Source organism: Primulina tabacum, chromosome 15 (genome assembly GCF_025594145.1).
Source record: "Primulina tabacum isolate GXHZ01 chromosome 15, ASM2559414v2, whole genome shotgun sequence".
In the NCBI taxonomy this organism is placed as follows: domain Eukaryota; kingdom Viridiplantae; phylum Streptophyta; class Magnoliopsida; order Lamiales; family Gesneriaceae; genus Primulina; species Primulina tabacum.
This window is the reverse complement of record NC_134564.1, coordinates 31,891,692-31,917,504: the sequence shown is the minus strand read 5'-3', so window position 1 is coordinate 31,917,504 and position 25,813 is coordinate 31,891,692. Positions and strand designations below refer to the sequence as shown.

At 33.9% G+C, this 25,813-nt stretch overlaps 3 protein-coding genes and 1 long non-coding RNA gene across 4 annotated transcripts; all 4 read right to left on the bottom strand.

Moving 5' to 3' along the window:
- Positions 1-712: 712 nt before the first annotated feature.
- LOC142526417 (nitrate regulatory gene2 protein-like) lies at positions 713-5,681 on the bottom strand. Its single transcript, XM_075630797.1, has 4 exons — positions 4,141-5,681; positions 3,669-3,853; positions 2,311-2,534; positions 713-1,743 (listed from the first exon to the last, which is right to left on the bottom strand). The coding sequence occupies exons 1-4, from the start codon at positions 5,438-5,440 to the stop codon at positions 957-959; spliced, it is 2,496 nt and encodes an 831-aa protein (XP_075486912.1). The 5' UTR covers positions 5,441-5,681; the 3' UTR covers positions 713-956.
- A 2,619-nt stretch (positions 5,682-8,300) lies between these two features.
- LOC142527341 (uncharacterized) lies at positions 8,301-11,051 on the bottom strand. Its single transcript, XR_012815451.1, has 3 exons — positions 10,779-11,051; positions 9,014-9,074; positions 8,301-8,484 (listed from the first exon to the last, which is right to left on the bottom strand). It is a non-coding gene; the product is annotated as an uncharacterized LOC142527341 (long non-coding RNA).
- Positions 11,052-11,606: 555 nt separating this feature from the next.
- LOC142527974 (inositol diphosphatase DSP1-like) lies at positions 11,607-14,947 on the bottom strand. The gene is made up of 5 exons (XM_075632988.1): positions 14,593-14,947; positions 13,277-13,370; positions 12,840-12,897; positions 12,683-12,726; positions 11,607-11,948 (listed from the first exon to the last, which is right to left on the bottom strand). Exons 1-5 carry the CDS (start codon positions 14,814-14,816, stop codon positions 11,772-11,774), a joined length of 597 nt encoding a protein of 198 aa, XP_075489103.1. The 5' UTR covers positions 14,817-14,947; the 3' UTR covers positions 11,607-11,771.
- Positions 14,948-20,018: 5,071 nt separating this feature from the next.
- LOC142526088 (triacylglycerol lipase 2-like) lies at positions 20,019-23,508 on the bottom strand. Its single transcript, XM_075630356.1, has 9 exons — positions 23,344-23,508; positions 23,021-23,125; positions 22,781-22,921; positions 22,043-22,153; positions 21,486-21,629; positions 21,078-21,118; positions 20,781-20,860; positions 20,571-20,657; positions 20,019-20,338 (listed from the first exon to the last, which is right to left on the bottom strand). Exons 1-9 carry the CDS (start codon positions 23,506-23,508, stop codon positions 20,019-20,021), a joined length of 1,194 nt encoding a protein of 397 aa, XP_075486471.1.
- Positions 23,509-25,813: the final 2,305 nt, after the last annotated feature.

Here is a 25,813-nt window from a genome sequence, read left to right as displayed (position 1 = left end):
TTTGAAAAAAGCTATCATTTTGTCATTATATCATACATAAAGATGAATCTTCAATTTCTCCAAAAAAAAAAAAAATCATGTTAAGAATCATTGCCATAAAATACAATGATGCACACAGGATAATCTTGTAAATTTTTTTTGATGAAATCATATTATTCTATATGATTTCGATAAATTAAAATAATATATAGATTATTGAAAAAGGGAAAAGAAATAAAAGTATCACCGTACCGAGACATGTCATACTTATTATTCAAAGGGTTTCACTCCAATCCAAGCTGAATTAATTATTATTACGATTATTATATGCAACAAACAAGTAACCTTGTCATTTTGCGTTTTGGAGCGTGAGTCGCTCGAGATCCAAGACCAACGAAGAGTCGCACAAAAGAAAGAAAGAAAGAATCCCATTTATTCAAGATTTATCGGCGGGTTCCATGCCATACAGACAAACATGCTGTCTGAACCATCCATTTCATTTGCCACTTTTTCTCTCTCCTTGTCTTATATTTGGCAAGATTCTGCCAAAAAAAAACAAAAACAAAGGGAATATTTCTTTGACTGTGTGTTTTAAGTCGAATTTGGCCGAGTCTATGCCATATGTGTGTATTCTAACTTCTAATAACTTGAATTGGATTGAGTCTTCAAAATTCCCAAATTTTTACATACTGTACAAAATAATATCTGTCAAAAAAATAAGAGCCACCAAGGAAAAAAATTTACCTGTCCTTTTTCTCATTTTAACTTATATCTCAAAACCCAAAAAGAAAAAAAAAGAAAAGGGAAAGCAATGATACAAGAAGTTTTTTTATTAGTGTTACAGGGGTTGACCTGAGGTTTCTGGATGGGAGTGACTTAACTCACATTTTTGAAAAATTATACTTGACATTTGATTTTCTTTTTCCGTTTGATTGACGGGAGCTTGCTTGATGTAGATCCCCGCCTAAATGTAGATTCTACTTGATGGTGTAAGAACGGGTGCAAACGGTCTCCAGAGCTTCGGTGATCAAGGCAGAAAAGCTGGTCATGGCTTGGAAAACTCCAGGCAATCCAGTTTGAATGTTGTTTAATGTCATTGCTCTTGTCACCTCCACAGCCTTTGAATGTTTTACCATCTCGTCTTCAACACGCATCTGGCAAGTTGCGAGCTCGGCTTTTTTCTCAGCCAGCGGGTCCCGTGCATCCAAAACGTGCCCGTTTCCAGACCCTGTATCGGGAAGTCCTATTCCAACCATAGAGTATGAGTGGTAGTATTTATTCTCAATGCTTCTGAGAGATGAAGCCTTTTTTTGGAGCTCCTTTGACACGGTTTCTGTACGTTTCTTTATTTTCAGCTCCTCCGTCTGCTTCGATAATATCGAATGAACAACGTTTATGAAGCACTTGATGGCTTCGGATGCAACTGTGTCAGGTAATCGGTCCAGGGCGAGTTTCCATTCGTCGAAGAAAGCAAAAACCTCGGGAAGTTCCCGGTTGTTATTAGCTGGTTCAGCGTGAACAGGGAGAATGGTAAGTTTAAACCAACCATGGAGAGAGCAAACAAAGTCCCGTTGAAACTTTATGAGGCGGCAGAAACTCGAATGCCACGCAGATACAGCAGATTCAAGATCGCGTGTCGCCTGCTTGTGAAGATCAGACGTTGCTTCAACTTTGGTTGTTCGGTTAACTAGGCCACGAACTTGCTGCACTATGTCGTTCTGGACTTCATGATACTGATTCATTGATCTCCACATGTACATGAAACTGCGTTTAGAAAATGGAGACAGTAAACTAGAGGGTCAATCTTCTTTCATAATCTAATAATGGAAACTTAATTGGCTTCTAGAGGCTTGAGTCCTCAATTCGAGTCACATAGATAGCACGCACGAACTTAATTGGATTCTAGATACCATAATTGAGATTTACTCAGCTCAAAACAAAGCAGCTCAGGCTCAGGCTCTCGAGCTAGATCACAAGGTAATTTTTAAGATCATGGGACGACTTACGAGCTCATCTACAACTAAAATTGAGCTCATGCTTGTCAGAAAGCTCGAGTTCAGAAAAGCTTTACCTCGATTGGGCCAGAGTTGTTTCAGCTAGACAGACTCATTAACCAATTCAACTCACATTGGACCACCAACCAAAATACTTCAACTTATGTTAAGCTCGTATAATCATAAATAAAGTTCAAGGTCTTGACCGGACATTTGACGAGGTTTAGTTCTGTCTGTGCGTAATTATTCACATCGAACATAATCAAAATCTTTTTTCTACAAATCAAACAGATCCCTACTCTGACTTTCGAACACATCGTTACAAGCTAGTACTTACCCGTGACAGAGTTCAACTAACTGTGGTACAAGGTCAGTGTCTCGTAGAGTGACAATAGCAGATGAGGTGGTTGACACGGCTTGAGACGTCACGGAAATCAGAGATTGAAGCCTCTTTATTGAGGCTTTGGTCTTGTCCAACTTGGCTTCCTCTTCACCCCGGTACTCCTGGCTTTGGAGAGTTGACAACTTCCTCTCGTGCTCGATCTTTACTCCTTCTCTAGCCTACATTGATTATAAGGACACGTCCACATTTATCAATAATTAAGTATGACGGATTCTTTGTCGCACACTTTCACGGCACATATCAATAATTAAGTACGATGGATTTTTGTTACACACTTTTACAGTATAACTAGCATCTTATCTTGCTAAATTTTACTTCGTTGAAAAACGAAACAAAGATCTTGTTCTTAAGTGAAGATACAGCTCCGATCCCTGTATGACTTATTATGCGACACTTTGTTGCATACACCTGGAGCCTTGATTACCACTATCTCATGTGGATCTATACACGAACCGCATAAATTAATGGCAACCAATGTACCAAGTAAACATAGCTGAGTGTAGCACATAATAAAACTAAGCTAAGGAAATAATTAGTTAAGACTGTCTGAATATTTATTTTCTTAACAAGAACTGATCAAAGTGCTAAAATATTCAACTTCTTGCTTTTTGTGTGTCATGGCAAGCACACACCAGCTTTGACTAAAGACAAAGGCTGTTAGAAGACAGGACCCACAAGCATGTTCCAAGTTGACATCCAAAGATCAGTCCAGGTTGTTGGTATCACACAACACATGATCATTCGGTGCAATTTAGTCACTTCCACTGAAAGGGAATCTAAAAAACAAGATTACAGAAGAAAGATACCATGATATGCTTTTATGTTTTGGCAAACACGGAAATTCTGGTGATGGGGAGATTCATTGAATCGAGGGGCAAGACTGAGTTTTCAAAAAAAAGTCACCCATAAAATTTCAAATTTAAAATTCCGCGTAAAATCTTGAATCAATTTTAAATTAGGACGACAGTCACCCCTCACCTCTACTCGATCCGCCCTTGCATTGCAATAATGGATAAGCTGAACCCCTTCAATTCATATTCACCATTCACCACCACCCACAAAAGAGACACATGTTGCAAATCTATGTTATCTCCCCAAGCTTTTACCAGGGGCAGATTTGTCATTTGGTTAGCAAGATACAATCAAGAAAAGGAATAACTTTATGCCATTGTCAATTATTGCATCTAAGCAAGCTTTGAAGAAGAATCTAACTTAAATCGAGACAAGAAATACAAAAGTCAGATTATGATGCAAATGAACTGAAATGAGGAAATTCAAGTTTAAATCACTACCTTCACTTCTTGATACAGTTTCTTTTCCCAAGCCAAGAGCCTTTCCAGAGAGGAACAAAGGCTCTTCGGACCACCAGGTTGCTCGATTGAATTGGGCTCATATCGGTACTTCACTACCAAAGGAGGCTTTGAAGTCCAGCTCGAGCTCAAGTTACTCAACATTCCACTAGAATGATACACTGTCTCTGTAACACCAAATCAAAATCAATGCATACCCAAGTTCTAATGCATCCCACAAACAATTCAAAACACACTCCAAAAAAGGGAAATAATCTCTCAATATTTGCAAGTCCATGAGCTAAAATGTAATCCGAAAAGACTGGATATTTTGCATCAGGGAAAAAAACAGAGAAACTGATGCTAATTATTAATCAAACTCGCAAGAAACTGATATTGGAATCTCAGAAACTGAACAGTCGCTCAAGAATTTCCAAAAAGAATTCTTGATTCGAGAATCCAATACCAAACTTACTTCTCAATTGCTTGAAGCTTCGATCAAACCGATCCCTCCCAATTTCGAGCATCTCCGAAACTTGCTCTCCCGCAGATGCAGCCTTATCAAAATACTCCCTGATAGCCGACACAATTTCTGCTAAATCCTTGTGCCTCACCACAAGCCTCCTATCTGAATTTATCCCTTCACCATTCCCATTTCCCCAGCTAACCGAAGACTTGCTATCACCAGACGAAAGCTTATCCAATTTACTCGAGAACTTAGGATTTAAATTCACATTGGCATTCCCCATGTTATTATTGTTTCTGCTGCTACCGGCAGCAGATCCTTCTTTCACCGACCCCAAATTTGATTGAGTCCCGTAATCGGATCTTGATTCCGAATCCGCTTCGACATTATCATCTGATGAGCTACTCGTAGTACTATAACGATCGTGATCGTCCCATTCACTGCACTGTACTTCTTCTCTCTCGGTCTCTTCCCCTTCTTCGTTCTCCCACTGCCCTTTCTTGGAGACTGGCACGGGACCCGGACCCCGCCTCACGGAGTTCTTCGCAGTACTATTGGTTGAATATCGAGAGTAGGATGAGTAATTTGATGCCCTGTCATCGAATTTCTGGTTTTCATTCACGCCAAAAGGTTTCTGAAAGTGATCACTTGAAAAGCTTGAAGCTTTATCATCGTCTTCGTCGGAGGAATGGTGGTGTTCGATTTGGTTCTTCTCGTTTTGGAGATGGTGGAAGTGTTCGGAGTCCGGCGGAGAAGGGGAAGGGTAGAAATCATCCCAATTCCATACAGACGAGGCCTGTGAGGGGGTGGTTGAATAAGTAGAATTTGCTCTCGCGTTGTAAGTGAAATTATTATGCTGGGGTGGTGGAGAGGATGATAAGCTTGAGTCGGAGAGGATGTGGGGTAGTTTAACGGGCTTTTTCCGACGCGGCGGGGGCGATGGCTGCTGTTTTTTCTGATGTTGATGATGGGAAGAGGCGGTGGACGTGGGGGGTGGGGGAGGAGGGCGGAACGAAGGTGAAGGAGATGAGGGAGGGATCGGATCACGGGGGATGGACGTGGGAAGCTTAACGGTGGCGGCGGAGGGGGTACAGAGGAAGACAGCGGGGGCGTGGTGGGAGACGGAGAGGGATTCGCCGGAGGCAAACTCTACGAGGGCGGAACCCGTCATGCGTAGGGACCGACAATAATCAGAGTGAGCTGCGGCCAGGTAGTGGCGAGCATAAACAGATTCCTTCATGAGACGGCACCGCTCCTTGCACCGCCGCACAGTATCCTCGTTGTCCAGCTTCGACGCCGTGCAGCCCATATCGTCCCACCAATCCTATTTTTTATTTCGTCAGAAAAATACAGTACTCAAACAAAGCCGGGATGGTCCAGAGAGGTGGCGCCGGCGGATATTACGGGCAAAATGCCGGCGGAGAAGAAAGGATGCGAACAGTGGAGAGCTGATTTCTCATCCCTGTAATATTTCGAACAAACTTCTCCATACTTCAGTCTCCACCATGACACTACACTACACTACTCTACTTAAAGAAAGCATACAATTATTCATATAATACTATAAATTGGAAAATAAATAAAACTTAATTTTTGAGCTTTGAATCTTATTTTATATCATTTTATAATTTAGAAGTTGTATTTAAAATATTATAGAGCTATGAAATTGAATTTAAAGAAGCTATCAAGTCTAAAGACAATAAGTTCAAAAAAAGGTCAAGTTGGTGAGGAAAAAGTTCAACATTAAAGATTTATTTTAAATGGTGGGGGCCTTTTTATGAAAATTATAATTTTTCTCATTTCCTTTTCCTGCCTTTTATTAATTATTAATATATATCATTTCCTTTTCCTACCTTTTATTAATTATTAATATATATTATTATATATATATCCTCATAAAATGTGGGCATATCCAATGCACCTTTGGTCAAAAGATGTTCTTAGTTTATGGGATAACAAATTCTTATATCGATATATAAAGTGAACCCGATGACGAAAAAGAATAAGTCGAACTGGGACAATCTATTCAATTTGAGTTATTTCTCTAACTATTTGAAATCATGCATCTAATTTAGATCTGAGATGCTGGTACAAGAATAATATCAGCACGAAGATAATATTTTCATTCAAAATCCAATCGTCTAATTCTGTACTTGGGATCAACAAGCCATGATATATATAAGCAAAATCCTAAGCTTGTCCCTAGCTACCTTGCCATTCCGATAACAACTTGTTTTTGATTCTCAAGGATTGAGATATTGACCCAATTCCGAATATCACATTTTCATTCACTCGTAGTTTTAGATTTCTGATTTTTTATTTACCACGGATAATATTTATATTACTGTGAATAGGCTTTAGTTTAGACCAAGTGCATTGATAAAAATCTCCATAAAGTTTACTTGAAACCTTGAATTGCGACAAGATAAATATGTCTCATCTTTTCATGCACAAAATCGGCTACCTACCTTCTTTTCAAATTCTTCCAACTTACATGAATTTGATTTAAACCCCATTGTCAAAACACATTAATTTTCCCCAAGAAATTGCAAATTAATTAAAGAACTCGAAGCCAAATACCACCTTAATACATTGATCCGATGATTACGATGAGCAGCTCGTTATTCAGAATTGCCCGATGATTACACCTAGCTCGTTCTTTGCGGAACAAATTTAAACACCGAAGGAGCCTGCAGATCATGTTAAATTTAGAGGGTTGGACCCCTACATCAAATTCTCAAAAGTTTATGTAAGATTGTATACTGTACAATGTACAAAAGTAGGTCATGATAGAGAATTAAATAGCCCATCTGCCGATCAAACATTAGTATGATCAGACCCTTCTGCAAATACGAACAAGACGTACGTTTCATATGCTGGATCGAGGCTGTCACTCCGAGATTATCATGTTCTAACCCGTAGTTCCAGAACTTGTCTAGTCTCTTTTAACTCTAATATATCAGTAAGTTTGAAATATTTAGAGTAACTAATTTTTGTTTCATTTTTTTTTAGATCGGATGTTTGGCAGGCCAAGTACCATTTTAATCGCAACTTTATATGCAAATGTCTTTTTTTGCCTTCCATAATAAAGAGTAGTGCCCACTAAGGGACCAAGGGATGACACATTTTTGTGCTCTGAGGGGGTCCCTACCACGTTTTCTAAGTCAAACTGCTAGCAAAAAGGAAGGGATCTTCTCATTCACAAACAAACAGGTAGTAGATACACATTATCATCATCATCACAGAAACTTATCTCGAGTAATTTGAAACGGTTCAGGAGAATCTCTGGTAAACTTCTCTCACAAGGTCGTTATTTCAGAGGCATCTGATTTGCTCTCGTCTTTGTTAACAGGGAAACCGAAATTCTCAAATGGACATCTGACAAGTTTTCCTTCTCATTCTCAAAAGTTCAACACATGAGGCATTAGGAATTTTGATAACAGCGATAACACTTTGACGAACTCATATAAAAAGACCAACTGATCAAATTTCAGATGCGGTTTAACTGATGAAACAGGCCACGACCAGAAGTTCTAGTGGACGTGCATGCTCAGACATCTGAAATGACTTCATTTTCTTGTCATACAAACGCCATTTAAAATGTCAGTTTTCGTCACAGTAGAACAATCAAGAACATTTAATCCTGAAATCATGGGAAAAGACTTTTGCTCTACCATTACTTGGTGTAATTAATCTCACGGCATCTCCTCTTCAAAAGACATCTTTTTCTGGGATATAAAAAGGATGATAAAACTGCTTTATTTTTGTCACAACAGAAAAGCAATAAAACACTTGCCTGCGTCATGTACCACTCTTCAAATTCATCTAACAATTCTAGCCGTTCAATCCTAATTAAAAGAGAAATGAGAATAACTAAAAAGATGTGCATTCAACCTCCCAAAAAGAAGAGAAAATGCACACAGAAAGAATGAACCTTTAGAACTTTGATTAGATAAAGACACTTTATAAACTCAAAAACAAAAAGAGGGCTTCTAAGGGAAGTCATGAAACCCTTTGAAACTCTATGGATTAAAATACTTACTTATTGAACAAATTACAAAGAGATACATGTGGGGACCCGAACCTAATTCGTCTTCTTAATCATTATTAGGATCATTTAATTAATCTGGGTCTAAATTTTTTTTTTTTAAATACAAGAGTGCGCAATATATGAAATAAATCTTATTTCATTTACAAGATCAATATCCAGATCTAAAGTACAAGTCTCGTACAAAAATAAATCATAACAAACTACTGTTCCTTCACTACATGTCAGGTGATGAAACAGATCTACTTCTAAGTCCGGATCTCCACGCTAATCTTGAATCTCTCATCCTCTTCGTGACCCTGATCCTGTCCCACCTTTTGTCATGCACACATACAAACACAACAACAGCCGGATAACTTCGGTGAGATAATCTGAGTATAAACAATGTATACATGCAATCATATAAAAAGATATAAAAGCATAACACAGATATCAATAACATGTACCAAATCTGAAAGACATGAATCGATATAAAACTGTAAATAAACTCTGGACTCGTCATCTCAGACTCGACTCATCTCTAATCTAGGGATCCCGGTTCCTGAACATTGTCACAATATACCGAATTTCAGCGATAGAAGCTGATCCGCTCCTAAGCAAACATCGATATAAACTAACATCCAGTGTCTTGGCACATCAAGACTTAACACCTCAGCCAATGACTAGGCACATCAGCCCATGACTCAATATATGCTCTACTATAAATCAATAGACTAAGCATCTCAATCTCATAAATTGCAAATATCAATGCAATAAAGTAAAGTATGTGGTTTTGGGAAACTCAAGTCAAATCAAACTAGAGTCTTATCTTCCCGGTTCAACATTGATTTATACCTTTCTTTCGTTGGGTTCTGACGAAGTCGAAGTCTTGACTTTGAAGCTGTCAATATCAAATCTGAAATGACATATTTGATAGGTACAATATCAATATACCATTCAAATCACAATCTGCTCTGATCAATACTCAATCTAGATTCATGTCAACGGCATAACGGCACAATCTCAATATACCCAACAATACAAATCAACAGACATCAATTCCCACAACTCATAATCGATAACAATACAAATCTGATATCAAATCTCAATCAAATCCATTCTGAAAATCATAAAAATTTCATACGGTATCTGTTCTTCAATCCGGTTTCGATTATACGATGTCTAATATATCAAGAACAGCATATATGAATCATATCTAATTCCTTCAATATCATGTTTTCAAATCATATCAAAACATAAGAAAATTTACGTCTTGTCGAAGCTTGTAACGAGAGGAACACGGTACTGAACTTGGATTAAAATTCAGACGGACGGATCGTGCACAATCACAAATCTAAAATATGAAAAGGCGTAAGGATTTTTCACGAAGTTTTCTCGATTCTTCTTTCTGAATTCTGAAGGAATGATATATACACTTGCATGCTGAAGACAAGTGGCTTATTTTCACACATTTCAGGCGGCGCTCGGGCGGTCGAGAACTACCGCTCGTGCACGGAATGTTCTGTCCAAGTACTCGGCTGTTCCTATACTGGCGCTCGGGCGGTCATAAACTACCGCTCGGACGCCAGACGTTCTGTCCAGATTTTTTGGTTGTGAAATGAAGAGGCGCTCGACTTCTCATTTTAGCCCCTAAAATCTCAATTCTGTCAATTAATCAATGTCTGCTTACAGTGATAAAATCTCGGGCATTACAATACAAGTATCCAAAAAATAAATGATAACAAGCCAAATTCTGAAATAAAGTTGGATCCGTAAACTATACCTCATTAGTTTGAATCTTCTACACTAGTTATATATCCATTACACACTTGTAGATGTTTCGGCTAGGACAATAATTTCAAGATCATAGAGACATCCACCACAAAATTGACATAATTAGGTTCAACAACACAGTGAGCACGCCTACACCTTTTGCAGCTCAAGAACAAAAGCACCTTCCTAGAGGCCGTGATATCAACTCAAACTAAAAGATTCCATCTTCTCAGCATTCAAATGAAATCAACAAATCTTCGACACTCCTTTCCTAAATCATGGCTTCTGCTATGTCTCATCCACATCAATCAATCTCATTCTCACCAGAGTTCTTAAACTGAATATATACTGCTGAACAATAAGTTGACTACAAGTGCACGCATCCATCCATAGAAACATCATTTTCACATTATAACAAGGCAAACATGGTGTACAATAACAACACCGGAAAATGTGCAACCTCAAAGAAATATATTTCCCCGTCATTTCTTCAAACAACAGAGCTTAATACAACAGATCGACATCTACATTTTAGGTTCAGCGTCAAAGAATTATTTCATTCTAAATTCCAAATAATGTAAACCATAAAGAATACATAACAGAATCATTAATTAAATTAAATGAAAGGAAGTCACATTTAACAATTCAAATGTAGCACAAAACCTTCAGTTTAGATCATGCTTTTGTTTCTACAAGTACAACTTCCAAAATCTTAATTCAACCGATACAGACATCTAACACATGCTTTGTCACCCAAAAATGAACAAGTGGAGCATGAAATTTAGCCCGTGGTCCACAGAAAAGTCTAAATCATAACGATCATATTAAGATTAAGATTTGAGTCTACCTCCATCCCAAAACTAGCCAATTAGTCTAGTCATCTCTTCTTGGTTGTCTCCCATCATTCGTATATCATCGAAACTGACCAGGCGAGATAATTTGTTCCATCAAGTTTAATAGGACAGATTTGTAGAAGGCTTATCATAAGTGGTTGTAATCTTGCTGTCAGCATGTTCATCCACGGCCTTAGAAGATTCTTCTTTCTTTCCGTCAGACATGGTAGTGATGGAATCGATCGAAGGCAACTGGAACTCGCACCAATCGCTCAGAACTTAATGGGCTTTTGGAACTAATTGAGCCCAATTACAACTGGGCTTAGCAGCAGCAATTTTAAGCTGCTCGAAGTGTGAATCTGGCAGCGATAAACGGCTAGTACTTACAGCTATGTAATATTTCTTACAAAATCTAATGTAGTTCAGACATAATGGAAAACGAGAAAATTTGGAAAATAACTTCCCTCAATTATTTAATTAAGAAAGTACATTTCAAATACATATAAGAAAGTCATTTTTTTAATTAAATAGTTAACAATAGATATCAGAAGATCATTTTCTTAATTAAATAGTGACTTTTTGAAAACTGAGGGACAACATTTTCGCATCGCTCAAGTCAAAACACAAGTAATGTGTTGTCATTTTTTTTAAATGATGTCACATCATATATATTAGTTATTTTAATGGTATTCTTGATTAAAATATGACAATGATGGAGTTTATTTGGGACCATCATATATATTACCATTTTCTCGTCCCCTAGTCACTGCTGACGTCACATAAAGTGACATATGTTCAGAAAGTATAGAGTAGAGTTATATTGTTGCCGGTTCACAGTGAGGTTGATGGAACACTACAAATACAAATATTCATTCAAACAATTCATACTTGATTCGATTTTACATTACGGATACATATATGCACAACAAAACATGGCGAATTTCAGCTCTGGAGCAATGGCGAAAGCAAGAATTTTTCCCGTGAAATTCATTTTATGTATGCGCGGTTCAAGAAATTGGAGGCATGGCTGAGTGCTTGAAGGTCGATGCGTCGAATAATTCCATAAACCTCTGATCCAAAACTCGTGATTTGGCTGCAGCAAATCGTTGGTACTCATCAAATACTGAAGTCAGACACCATCTTTGCAATTTTCTCATGCATCCTACAAGACAACCGGTTCGGTGCTGAAAGGAAAAGTAATACTCATGTTAATTCTTCAAAGGAAAAGTATAATTGTTGAGACACAGATGATATAAAGTTCTAAGGTAATTTCGATTTCCTGGTTCATATTATGCTACAGCCTACGTTTAAACAATGTCATGGAATCATGAGATTACTTAACCAGCAATCAAATCACCAGCTCTGTGGAAAGGTTGGAATTTGATTTTCAGTTGACAAGTACAAACACAGCACATACATTTTTTGAGCCAAGAAGCGAAAACTTCATTTATCGATGTTGGAGATAGTTTGGGGGGCCTTTATAAACCTTATAAAGAGTCCAAAATACAAAAATCAAAGAATAAATTCTGCCAGAAATTATAGAAAACTTCTTCAGGCCTTTGTCCTATAAATGTTTGTTTCTTGGATTCTTATTCAAATCAACGCCAAGTACGAGTCATTTTCAACTCAACTTGTATGACATTTCAATCTATTACCAAATTTAGAACCAGCATTTTTTTTTATTACAACTCACGCGGGGAGGGGGGATCGAACCCAGGGAATCGGCTAATCCGGCAGGGGGTGAGACCATTGGGCTACAAGCCTGATCTCTAGAACCAGCATTTTTTATTTTCTTCATATCAATAAACATGTTTATTTCTCTCAACATTCTTCACTACTCACATCTTTAGTCGTCTATATGCGTTATTCAACAAGAGGTTATTATGCAAATAAAAATGTCATAGAGGATGTATGGTACCTTTCCTCGTTTGCAATGGATCAGCACAGGATGATTTTTGACATCTAAAAAATTAGGAATAGTATTAGTCAAGAACTTATATTATGAGAATTCTAGAGTAATGATCATATATATTCACGGATATTTGAAGTTCAAGTATTAAAAAAATGGCGCTCACCTATGGCGACTTTTAGCGCTTCACGAACTTTATCCTCGGGTATATTCACAAAGGGTTCCTGCACATTTAATTTTTAAATAAATTTATAAATCGTAACTGATATGTGATATATATAATTATATAAGAATATATAATGAGAACAATCTTCTTTCAATCAGATTCATCACATATAACATTTATTATATGTACAACTATGTCGAGTTTGAAGAATACAAACAATTCTTCTCTGTAAGAGATTACACAGATATAAGAACTGCTCAGTCACTCTTCCTACATGTAAAAGAAAAATAGACATCAGATTTATTTGTATCTTTTAATATTTAGCATATATATGACGAATGAAACCGAGCGCGCAATTTAATCAACGACTTTGTCACACACATGCAATGAAAGACATACAAGTAACATGACATTTAAATAGAAGAATGTTTTCTTACTTTGCTCCCCTCGATTCCAAACTGAAATAACTGGATCCCATGTAACTTGAGAAACTCGATATTGGGCTGAGGGTACGGCTCCGGGCACAAATATCTACACAATCCATACAAAATCCAAAGCTTAAGTAATAATTCACATTTCGCCACTTGCTTCCATTGTCAAACTTGATTCTAATTTCTTACTCATAGAAATTTGTTTCATTTGTTAAAATTGCATCCCATATATACTGACGTCACATTGGATATTGTATTAAAAAACAAAAATGGATTTAAGAATGTAACCCTTATTACAACCATAATTCCTTCTCATTGCCTATGTCTATATTCAATCTCGTTCAAATTTAATATAACTTTTGAAAAATAATTTTTTGTGACTGAGTTCCGATTTTGGTATTAAATTATGAAGCCTCAAAGAAACTAGGAACAACTAGAACTGTGACGAACTTCAAAATCCAAAAACGATAAATAAATTGTCAAAAAATGAGTTAAAACCATCTTGGTGATATACCAAAAACCCAAGTGTATATAGATGGTCAACACTCGAGAGAGAAAATGGAGAATAGAACCCCAAGAAAAAACATAATTTGGCTAAATGAGCTTTGTCGTCAAATTTTACATAATATGTCGCATCGATGATTCTCTTATTGAGTCGAATTCGAACTGATAGAACAAAATTACACATTCAAACCTTCTCCACATCTACTATTCTTGTAACCTCAATATGATTGAGATGTATTTGAAATAATGAACTTGAAATCATGGATTTCCACTAATCAAATCTATGATTCCAAATTCAAATTATCTTGTTCGGATGAGTTTGTTTTATGTGAGTTTCATTTCAAATATATCCACAATATGGGCGTCATTTTAAATTTTTTCTTGAATTAAATCCCAACATCTAAATCAAATTCATTAATCCAAATACCACATTATATATAATTATGAATTTGAATTATGAAAGAAGAATGATCATCCATCTATTCTCAGTTCATAGATATTTTAAGTGCTCATCTATGTATTCTCAGTGGTTGTAAATTTTTTCACCGTTATGATTAATTAATACACAATGATCTCCACCTATATATAGCTCGTATCAGCAACTTACAGACAAAAACACAAAAAAATTAAAAAATGAAAAGAATGAAAGGTGTATTAAATCAACTGAATTAAACGTCAATCAAAGAAATAATATCACACCTAATAAAAATTACAAAAGGCAAAAAAAAAAAGAACTTAATTTTCTTCAGCTCAGATTGTAAATAGAATCAAAATTACGAGCTTTCAGAGTCTTAATAAACATGGCTTATCGAACTTACATAATGGAGCGGAGCTTGAGGGATTGAAGAAAGGAGAAGTTGGTCGTGTCCGGGAAACCCGACCGGAAAATACCGTAGTCAACCATCGCAAAGTTTAGCGGCGGAGTTAACAGCACTTCATCGCCGTTTTCATAGCCATTGCGCCCGGAAAACGGCTGCGGCCGCTCAACCGCCGCCGCCACTTCCGTGGCTCTTCGGTTTTCTTCTTCTGCCACGAAACCCATCTTCACATAAATCAGAGGATGGAAACGGAAAGAGACTTTGAATTTTCAAAGGATCGAAATTTTGGGTTGGATAAATGGAGTGAAGGTGGCGATGTGGTGCGTGTGCATTTATAGCCGGCAAGAAAATGGTATATGCTTTTCTGTAGTTGGATTTATTCGCGTGCGTACACGCAAGCGCGCATTTTAAATATTTGCATTGATTAGCTTCAAAATAATCAACTTTAATTATATTTTTAATCAGTTTCCTTAAGTTAATTATAGTCTTATAACTTGATAAATTTTAGTTCATTAAAATCATATAATTAAATGACTAATTTTTAAAAAAATATTTATAATTTTATTGTCAAATAATACCTCGAATTTTTTTAACCACATACTTCGAAAAATACCGATAAAATTAGTCATCTAGTTACATTATTCGGAGAAAAATAACTAAAATTGATCAAATAAACATAATTATAACATATTTAATTGATTCAACGAAATATATAAAACTAAAAATATCATACACCAATATAAACATATATATATATATATAACTAAAATTGATATTTTACCTTCATTATATATACTTCATTTTACTACAAACTTTGTTAGGACTCAAAACTAGGATTGTTAAAATTGGAGGAGGATTGTCTAACTTCATATAGACAACTCTCAGATATTTTATTCAATCGATGTGGGACAATTAACACACTTCTCATGCTCAGGAATAAACATATGGAGCGTGAAATTTACAAATGACCCAACTACGGGTAGAACGAGTGGTTCAACTATAGACAGTCCAACACATATCGGTGGAACCTGAGCTCTGATATCATGTTAAGATTAGAACTAAGACCTAACTTAACCCCAAAAAGCTAGTCTAAGGAAGAGTATTGTCTAAGTTTATATATGCAACTCTCAGATATTTTATCCAACCGATATGAGACAACTAACAAAAATTCTGATCTAAAAAATGTGTTTTTTTAAGGATGGATTTGATTTAAACAGGGCCTCACATTTCCCTTCCCTTTCAATATATATATCATATATATATCACACACCATCTTCTAGGTTCGGGTGCTTAATCTAGTTTGTAATGAGATCACAAATTTCATTATTGGTATTGACTTAATAATATAAATTTTCTCGGATGATTAATTCAATTGTATGGATTGTCAACAAATTAGTATAAATTTTCTCAGATGATTAATTCCATTGTATCGATTGTCAACAAATTAGTATAAGTATCACAGATGATGTTGGCTTCAAAATAGTTATTTATATATTCTATGATAGTTTAGAAAAGATATTTGGGTATTTTAGAAATTTTAATTTGCCAAAATTAATACCCTGATATATTTTTCTTGATATTATAGATATTTGGTGGGAAAAAAATACCGAAATTTTTGTTATATAGAAGTTATCGTACCAAAATTTTCTAGAGACATACGTATGTTTGACAATATGGTAACGATATCGAATTTTTCAATACGATAATATTATGAAATTCGAAAGAAAATTGGTATATGAAATTCCGAAACAATATATATAAGTTTAAAAATATTATAAAGTTATAAATTTAAAAAGTATAATAATTTTTTAATAAAATGATATATATTGATACCGTACCAAAATCTCGTTAGAGCATGATTTACGGTATCAATTACAGTGTCAAATTCATTACATGTCCATGTCATCCTAGAGAAATAGGAATAAAGAAATATTAAACACTGGATTGCGTCCGTATATTAGAGCACCCACATATAACACCCACCACCTCATTAAAAATCGTAGGGTCCACATGCCACATACACCTTACATTAACACATCTATTCTCCCACATTCATTTTAACATTCACACTCATTATTTGTAGGTCCCGCTGTCCACTCATTCATCTTATTCTTACTTTAAATTAAATAAATTCAATTTCAAATTTTTTAAGAAATTTAAATTATTATTATTTTATATTAATAATAATATGTTTTTATATATTTAGTACATAAAATAATTTAATTTTATGAGTGTCACTTATTTAAAATTAAAAATTTATTATAAACCTAAAATAAAACGGTACAACATATAATAATAAATAACACTTGCATAAAAATAAAAGAAAATAAATTAAATTTAAGAGAAGATGCAAAATACTAATTCAAGGATTATTGTTGTATTGTGACCAAATATGTTCAACTAAGTCGGCACGAAGTTGGTGATGCACATGAGTGTCACGTATTTCGGAATTTGTTTGGAGATATTCATGAAATCCTCGCAACATCGTCCCTTTGCTGAAAATACGATGAACGATCCTCAAGTGCATTCACTATTCGAAAGAGTAACTCTCTTCGCATGCGAAATCGTCTTCGAGATATTTGATCCGGATACACCGGGTTTGTGGAAATCCGTCGCAAATAGCGACGATTTTTTCAAAACTGTCGCTAAATGTCTAATTTTATTAAAAAAATAACCGGACAGAGGGGCGTTCATAAAATATAAACTTGTAAAATACTTGTATATTGAATGGTATTATGCTTCTTGTTGGTTTAATTAATTAATATGAGACAATTGTATCATTGTCAATTTCTTGAGAAGTCGACATCTACGGTGACCCATTCTATATTGTTTTTACTCACCTTCTCTGATGGTAACCTTTTTCTAGGTTACCTATTCCGCTACGTAGACTCTTAACGAGAGTATCGATGTTAGGTTATAAATCCAAAAGAAGTAATATCACAAAATGTTTGTCTATTAAGTGGTGTAACTTCTTGAGTTTTTAAATCACTTTTTATTAGTTTAAGTATATCAATATGGACAACTATAACATATACTAACCACAAGATTGAAACACTTGTAATTTTATCAGAAACTATATAATTTTATTATAAATTATAGTTTTTGTGATAGTCACGCGAATCAATTTTTTTAAAATTTATAGAAGTAGTTTCTAATAGTTACGCAAATCAATTTTTTTAAAATTTATAAAAGTTCACGCGTCAATTATTTTGTAGATCGATACGTTTTGTTTTTGCGCCTTATAAAGATTCTTTGTTTCGGTTTTGATTTTGAACATATAAGTACTTTATTAAAAACAGAAATAATTAAGACACGCAGTCATTGTCATTACCAAATAAACCTAATAATTGAAATGATGCTATCAACATCAATTAATGCGCATATAATAATTTTAACTTTTTTAAAAAATGTTTTCATTCGTCATATTCTTTGAATAGATATAATATTATTTTCATATAATATTAAGGTTTCTAAATTAAAATAAATTTTGCAAACTGTTTAAAATCCCAAATTTACGAGACGCACACGATCGTTAATATTTTATTAATATAATATAATTTGGAGTCTGGAACAACATAACTAACTATTAATAAAATTATAAATATGCCTCATATTAAAAAATATTAATAAACTATTCAATGATTGGTAAGTTACAATTTTTGAGTGTAAAATAAAACAAAATAAATTTGGAGCGAGAATCATTATTTATTTTGTTTTATTTTTGGAACAAAATAAATTTTGGGACGTGATAATTTGGAAACTATTCTCGCTCCAAATTCGAGCAGGAATAAATTATTCAATGTACTTCCAAATATGATAAAGGTATATTCCTAGGAATATTCTTTTAACTCATGGGACATGCTTTGTTTCCCCACATAAATTAAATGACACAATATAAATATTTATAAAATATATTATTAAATGTTGATATAGTATTAATGGACAGAAATTGTGATATAAATTTTGAGAATATATGAAATATATTATTTCAGTTCGAAATATTTACAAAAATTGATATATACTCCAGTTAAATATACAAATATGCAGTGATATATGAAGTTATTTTAAAAATATATGTCATTATTACTGTTTTTTATAAAGTTTTATACTTACGGATATAAATAGTTTCAAAAATTATTTTTTGTGATTTTTTTTGTGTATATTAGAAAATTTGAAATTTTGGTGGAATTTTTATTAAAAATAACCGGGTTAAATTTATTTTGATATGTGAGAGAACCAATATTTTTTAATTTTTGTCGAAATTTAAATTCATCATTATCATCATCATCATCATCTCTCAAGTGCTTCTAAAAATGGGTTGTTTTAGAAGGGCAAGAAATGGATCATTCCAAAACTTAATAGAGAGATAAAATTATATTTTGTAAATTCTATTAAATATGAATTAATACGAGCTTTATATTTTTTAAAATAAATATTATCAACGATTAATATGAGTTATATATATAATTTTTTTTTTAAAAAAAATGATCGAATAAAAATTTTCCTTTGTTTTTATATCGTCCAATGCACAATATATGTAGACAGAGATCACAAATATTGAGGGGGTTCCATGAACCCTTTCACTTTTGAATAAAAAATTATTGTTTCTTGTATCAGACAAAACGTTGTGATTGATGATGAAATGAACGGTGTAAAATAAAATTGAACGTAATTATAAGAAAAATTATTATTTTTTCAATCGACTTATCTAATTTTGAGTTTAAGATATATTAATTTTAATATTCGACTATTTTGATATAATTTTTGATGTGATTATTAACAACTCAACAATTTTTTATGTCTCGTCAATATTTTTCGGTATCACATGATGAGTTTTCGGTGCTACATTAGCAATTTGATCAAAATAGTCGAAAATTAAAATTTAATGTATCAAAATCAAAATTTGAAAACTAATAACATACTTTTTTTAACATATAACTATTGAGAATAAGGGTGTAAATAAATCGAGCAGTATCGCGAGCTTTTCGACTCGAAAAATATTTGATTTGTATTCGAGCTTATCGAATTTGAACCGAACTCGAACATGCTCGAACTTTTTTCCGAGTCGAACTCAAGCCCAAATTATTTTGTCCGTGAGTTGCTCTCGAGCTTTAGTGTTTTATTAATATAATATAATTGTATATTAAATAAATAAAAAATAATTTTCGGACAATAATTCAAATAACACTCAAACATGTTCAAATCTTTCGAGTCGAGCTTTCACGTTAGAAAACGCAGTTGGTTTATATTGTATCTGATATATATCGTTTATAACTTGACTCTATATAGACTTGCGGCAGAGTTTACATCACTTTGATACATATACAGAAAACTCAAAATCCACCCAAATAACAAAATGTGAAAAAAATTGTGTATTCCGAACAAGAAATTATAACAAAGCTAATTAAGTACAATTTCCCAAAATCCTAATGTAGGTTGAAGAAGTCCATGATAGGGTTGTACACAACTTGCTTGGCATTTATAGCATGAACAAAGTCCAAGTGAGAATACTTTTCTCTGTATACCAATGCAAGATTACTAGGGTCGCGATCCCCGAGTTCGTCTATCAAAGTCTGCACATCTTTGACGTCGGAAATCAAATCTTTGCCTCCGTAACTAAGGAGAAGGGGCATGTCATTCGGAATTTGGGTCATGTTGTATTCCGGAGGAGTCGGCTGACCGTAATGTTTATTGTTTGCATCTTCACTGCCATAGTCATACATTGCTATGTTCCCTTGTCTGATCACTGTCACACAAAATTATATTACAAGTATCAGTTGTTTTTCTATAAAAGTAAAATCTTTGAAGGAACTTTATTTTCGTTCTATTATTCTTTTCTTTTCTTCGATTTATAATAATCTCATAACAAATTTTCTTGGCGACTCCGGGAACGTCCGTTACTGCTAAAGAATATTGTGAATTTGGGGACGGTTTTTGGCGTTCGCGATGGTTCGATGCTAAAGAAACTATGAACTTACTTTGGGCAAGATGAACCATGTTCTTTGTAGACGTTGGTTGTTGGTCATCTAGATATGATTTCGAAGAGTTCAGACAGCAGTTGGGCCCTATTCAATTACAAACAATAAATTAATATAAAAATAATAATTTAAATATATGAATCGATTTATTTTTATTTTTTAAAAAAAAAGAAATAAATTTTTTGGAAAAAAATATATAAATAAAAGAACCTGTAATAACATCGTCTAATTTGGAGCAATCTATCCCTGAATTACTGCAGATATCATGCACAAGTTTGGAAGCAGGACCCCTATATATGCATGTCAAAATTAACACACAAGTAAATATTATAAATTATTTCTATTCGTAGACCAAAGACAGATGACTCGTATTCTAAAAATTAATTTGGCAATAAATTTAGTAAATTCTTTTAATTCATACAACATTAACAAATAAAATAAAATCAACCCGGGAGATCTCGAAGAACAACACAAGAAAGATCTGAAATAAAATAGTTGAAAACTTACCCTCCCGGAGCAAATTCTTTGAGCCCCAACCAGTAGAGAGCCTGTCATGACACGATTTGGATAAATATGGAACCTCGCCCAAATTAGTATTATTTCTTTTATTTATTTTTGTCTGTGAGCAAAATTTGATGTCTTATTAACAATTTTAGACAATCTTCATTTTTTAATAAAATTGGGAAAACTTAACTACAACCGTCGCTACGGTTTGGCAGATAATGTGGCAAATTTTAAAAACCGTCGCTAATGTTTTTATTTATTTTTAATTTAAATAATTAAAATACGGTATTTTTTAAACTTTCGCTGACGGTTTTTGCGACCGGTTTATTATTCTTGTAGTGAACTATCATATCAGTCATGAATATATTATTCTGGTATAGCATAAACTAAACCGAGTTGGAAAAGACATACTTCGGCTATAAATAAATCAGCAGCAGCTCTTGCTAGAGGAGAAGGCATCTGACCCAAATAAGCAATGGGACATAACAAGGCAGCCGACCTCACCATACTCACCACTTCTCCTCTCGAAAATGCTCCAAAGGCCATTAAAGTACCCTGTGGTGTGTGTACATAGTTTTTGTTTCATAAAAAACGTCAAGAATAAATACGTAGAAATCTTGTTAGGCTATAAAATCAAGAGTAGGTCTTTTGTGAGACGGTCTCACAACTCTTTATCTGTGAGACGGGTCAACTCACCTGATATTCACAATAAAAAGTAATACTCTTAGCTTTAATAATTTTTCATGGATAACCCAAATAAGATATCCGTCTCACAAAATACGACCTGTGAGACCGTCTCACACAAGTTTTTGCTAAAAAGCAAAAGGTATACCATCCTAAAAGACTCGTCTATTATAGAGCAAAATCGTTTTTGTCAGTTTTTTTTTTGGCAATGTGCCAAAAAGATGCTTTATTCATGCAACAAAAAAGTATAATTAAAATAAAAAGGACAAGATGTTGAATGATACCAAGGAGTGGCCAACATAGTGCAACTTCTGTCCCGTTTGGCCATAGACATATTGAACCATAGCTGGAAGATCATACGCAGCTAATTCATCCCATGACCAATCCCAGTAAGCCTGTTTTTTTTTATATATAAATAAAATGATGAAAAATTAAATTTAATTTCGAAATAAAAAACTGATTTTACGAAAATTTGAATCCTCCGTTTGAACCCTTCCTTCATCAATAAATGGTCGCGATTTGCCAAGATATTTATGATATTTCAGTTTAATCAAACTAGAATATCGACATGAATATAGTAGTGTTAAGATCGTAACTTGGACACTCAACCCCAAAAACTAAAGTATATATATTAATAATACAGTGTTAAGTATATACTTAGTAAGTCTTAGCAAATGTTCTTTAGAAATTAAATTAAAATTTATAACTCTAAATATTGTTTTTTATAAGACTTTTTATAATTAAAACAATAATTTAAGTAAGATATATTGTCAAATTTTTAATTGTGTAATAATATTTTCAATTTTTTTTTACGTTAAAACGGATGCTTATCATATGATTTAACAATAACACTGAGGTTGCGCTTGAATAAATGAATTTGTTTCGAGGAATGATTTGCGCTGTACATTTTAAATGACACTTACATATATACCATACTGTATATTTGAAATCAACTTCAATTGTTATTGAAATTTTGTAACATAACAATATAGTATAAAATAACATAGATATATGCATCGTACCGAATCATCGGGGCTAAGTGAGATGTGACCTCGACTATAATTGGTTCCCCGAACATTCGCTAGCCAAACATCCAAACCATTGTCTGCCAAAATGAATCCCAAAGATTCATCCGGAGAATCCGAAATCCATGTCATTGCATCCTGGTAGATGGAAAAGAATTCGATTTTCGGGTATAGTTTTTTCTTCTGTATTTCAGTTTCAAAATACATATGTAAAATCTCAGTCTCACAATTACATACACTCAGGATTCCATGTTGAAGAAGAACCGGGGTTTTCCCTTCATTGATACCAGCAGACATCCCTATTCTTATTATGCTTAGAATATAGCCATCCTTTGTTGTAACCTGATACCAACATATAAGTAGAAACAATACAGACATACATACACACATACACACATACACATATCGTGACATGATCTAAAATGTGATACCTCTTATCTCACATGGTAAAATAAAAAATTTAAAATGAGTTTATAATAGCTACAATGAACTTTTATAGCAATTTGAGTTAATCATTTTCGTAAAGACGTGAAATTGTGTGTGTTTTAAAAAATACGTACCGTATGCTCCTGGCAGCTATAATGTTGTGTATCCACCATTGATTTACAAATTCCATATGCAGAATCGACGGTGGGAGTATTCTTCAAAGAAAGTATATTTCTTCCATCAGCCACCAAGAAATTAAAGAAACATAGGAGAATAATCGTTGCTGTTGTCTTAGTCATTTAATTGTAAAATTTCTAAATCTTTATTTTCACTCTTGATTTATTAGATTATAATTTTAGGATTATATTTATAGGAGGTGAAGTTCTATACTTTAGTATTATCGGAATATAACAAGACATCGTCGATGCTACGATTTGGGTTCATATGGAGGACCCTTTCTTTGGACAAGTTAGATATTAAAAAAAAAAATTGGAACAATTCTATAAAAAAAATGAAATTAGTTTGGTTTCATCTGCCAAAATGTGTCGATTGCATAAACAGAGACAAACAAGTAGTGTGAAAATTAAGGATTTTAATCGAAAATTGTTTCACATTGAAGGTAGTTCAAGCAGAGAAAAACAATCATGTCTGATAAGTGTTTTACAATGAATTAATGATTGGACAAAAGCAAAACGATAAATTCTTGAATATAAATGTTTTTCCTAATTACGAAATTACGAAGGTTTTTAAAAAAATATAAATTTTTTTGAAATAACAATGATTTGGGATAGATCTCAAGTAACATTTGGAATTCGGATGGTTAAATTTTTCTTCGTTACGGAAGATCTCTTTTTGCAATAATTATTTTTTTCCTTACATTTTTGGACCGAAAAGTTCTTGAATTTTGTCGGTACCGATATATGGTGCAAAATGGAATGGACAGGAGATGTTGCAATAAGTCCTAGAACTAAACAGAAAACGAGTTAAACTGAGAGAGTTGGATTCTAGACTCCTTTAAAATGAATTTTAGTGTTGATAGAATATGATAATCGTCTCTCAAAATATAATGATTTATATCTTATGATAGAAATACTTCAAATCAAAAGAACAATGAGTTTTGGATGTTTTTCAAACTCTATAAGGGGAAAAAATCCCAAAATTTATAACAATATGCAAAATTGGACAAGAATATATGCATTCCGAATATTCAAGATACTGAATCAGTTCCATTCTCTTGAGACAAGGTGTCTCTAATTCTACTTTTTCAAAGGCTGCAAGGGTCTTTTCACGAATATTTAAGCTTTAGTTATGTCTCGAGGCTGCGAGACATCTGACATTGTCTCACAATCACATAATCGTAAAACAGTAAGTCTCATGATAGTCAACTAACTAGTCTATTTCATAAAATAGATAATTGTCTTTACATAGCGATTAAAAAACAAAATGAGAAAGCATACAATGATTAAAAAATAGGGGAGGATACATGTTACACCGCGATTTTGAATTAAAAGAGAGATTTCAAGAAATGACATATCTATTCACTCTATCAATAACTGAACCGGATCTGGTGTATCATAAGGGATTTGCTTTTTCTATTGATTCCTATGGATTGGATAAAAAACAAATCTTGAATGAGGCCAGTGATGAATCGAAAAAGAAATCTTTATTGGTTCTACCTCCTATTTTTTATATTGAGAATGAATCTTTTTTCTCGAAGGATCGGAAAAAGATGGGTCCGGATCTCCGCAAAAAAAAAAATAATCTTCTTCTTCGCGAACTGGAGCTCGATCACCAACCTCAAAGTTGATCTTGCTTTTTCATCCTCCAATTTTTCTTCGCTCAAATCTAGGGGAGTGTAAGGGATGAATATTTTAAAAAACACTCAATAAATGGGTACCGATCGAGCATAGAAAAATATATACTTATAAACTTTAAATATATATGTATATATTCAAAATGTTGAATTGTAAGGCGCATATAACAAATCTTTCAGGTATTGACTAGCTTGATAGCATCATAACAAGTCTTGATCTCAGATAAAGAAACATATTTCAAACAACCAGTAGCTCTGAAACTCATATCATATTCTTTGTCATTACTGATCAATTTTATATGTAATTACTCTAAGTAGTGAGGTCATATATTAGTTATTCTTACCCACTGCATCATGATCATAATATGATTATTCTTATCCACCATGTAATGGTCACGGTTCGGAAAATTTCTCTTACAATTTCAAATCAAGTTGTAACAGTGCTAAAAAAAATATTGGTCATAATCAGCCTTAATTCGACGGCCACGAAACTGTAAATCTGCCCCAATAATTGGTTTTAACTCCAGCCAACGCATTGACTTTTGGAGTGATCGACATATAAACTTGATATTTTTATTGAAATGCTAAAATCGAGCTACCACATAAAACTCGCTGGTTGAAGTCTCGCTGGTACATATCGAGCCCCAATACATCTCGCCGTTAACATCTATCGCCGTTGGCTAGTAGACCAAATATCTCACCATTCAAAACTCGAGCCGCTAGCTGAAATTCCACGGTCTTCCAAAAGAGCTCGACTTGTAATTTTCTTAGAATCATTTTCTCGCTTGGCC

Excerpts from the sequence above, each read along its gene's own strand:
- LOC142527974 (XM_075632988.1), bottom strand. The coding sequence starts at position 14,816 with ATGGGTTTCGTGGCAGAAGAAGAAAACCGAAGAGCCACGGAAGTGGCG. Across the intron at positions 12,898-13,276 it reads TTGGAATCGAGGGGAGCAAA|GAACCCTTTGTGAATATACC; the intron begins GTAAGAAAACAT and ends TTAAATGTGCAG. Across the intron at positions 12,727-12,839 it reads AGCGCTAAAAGTCGCCATAG|ATGTCAAAAATCATCCTGTG; the intron begins GTGAGCGCCATT and ends CTAATTTTTTAG.
- LOC142526417 (XM_075630797.1), bottom strand. The coding sequence starts at position 5,440 with ATGGGCTGCACGGCGTCGAAGCTGGACAACGAGGATACTGTGCGGCGG. Across the intron at positions 3,854-4,140 it reads AAGCTTCAAGCAATTGAGAA|AGACAGTGTATCATTCTAGT; the intron begins GTAAGTTTGGTA and ends TTGGTGTTACAG. Across the intron at positions 2,535-3,668 it reads AACTGTATCAAGAAGTGAAG|GCTAGAGAAGGAGTAAAGAT; the intron begins GTAGTGATTTAA and ends TAATCAATGTAG.
- LOC142526088 (XM_075630356.1), bottom strand. The coding sequence starts at position 23,508 with ATGACTAAGACAACAGCAACGATTATTCTCCTATGTTTCTTTAATTTC. Across the intron at positions 22,922-23,020 it reads TTCAACATGGAATCCTGAGT|GATGCAATGACATGGATTTC; the intron begins GTATGTAATTGT and ends TCCATCTACCAG. Across the intron at positions 20,658-20,780 it reads ATTAGACGATGTTATTACAG|GGCCCAACTGCTGTCTGAAC; the intron begins GTTCTTTTATTT and ends GTAATTGAATAG.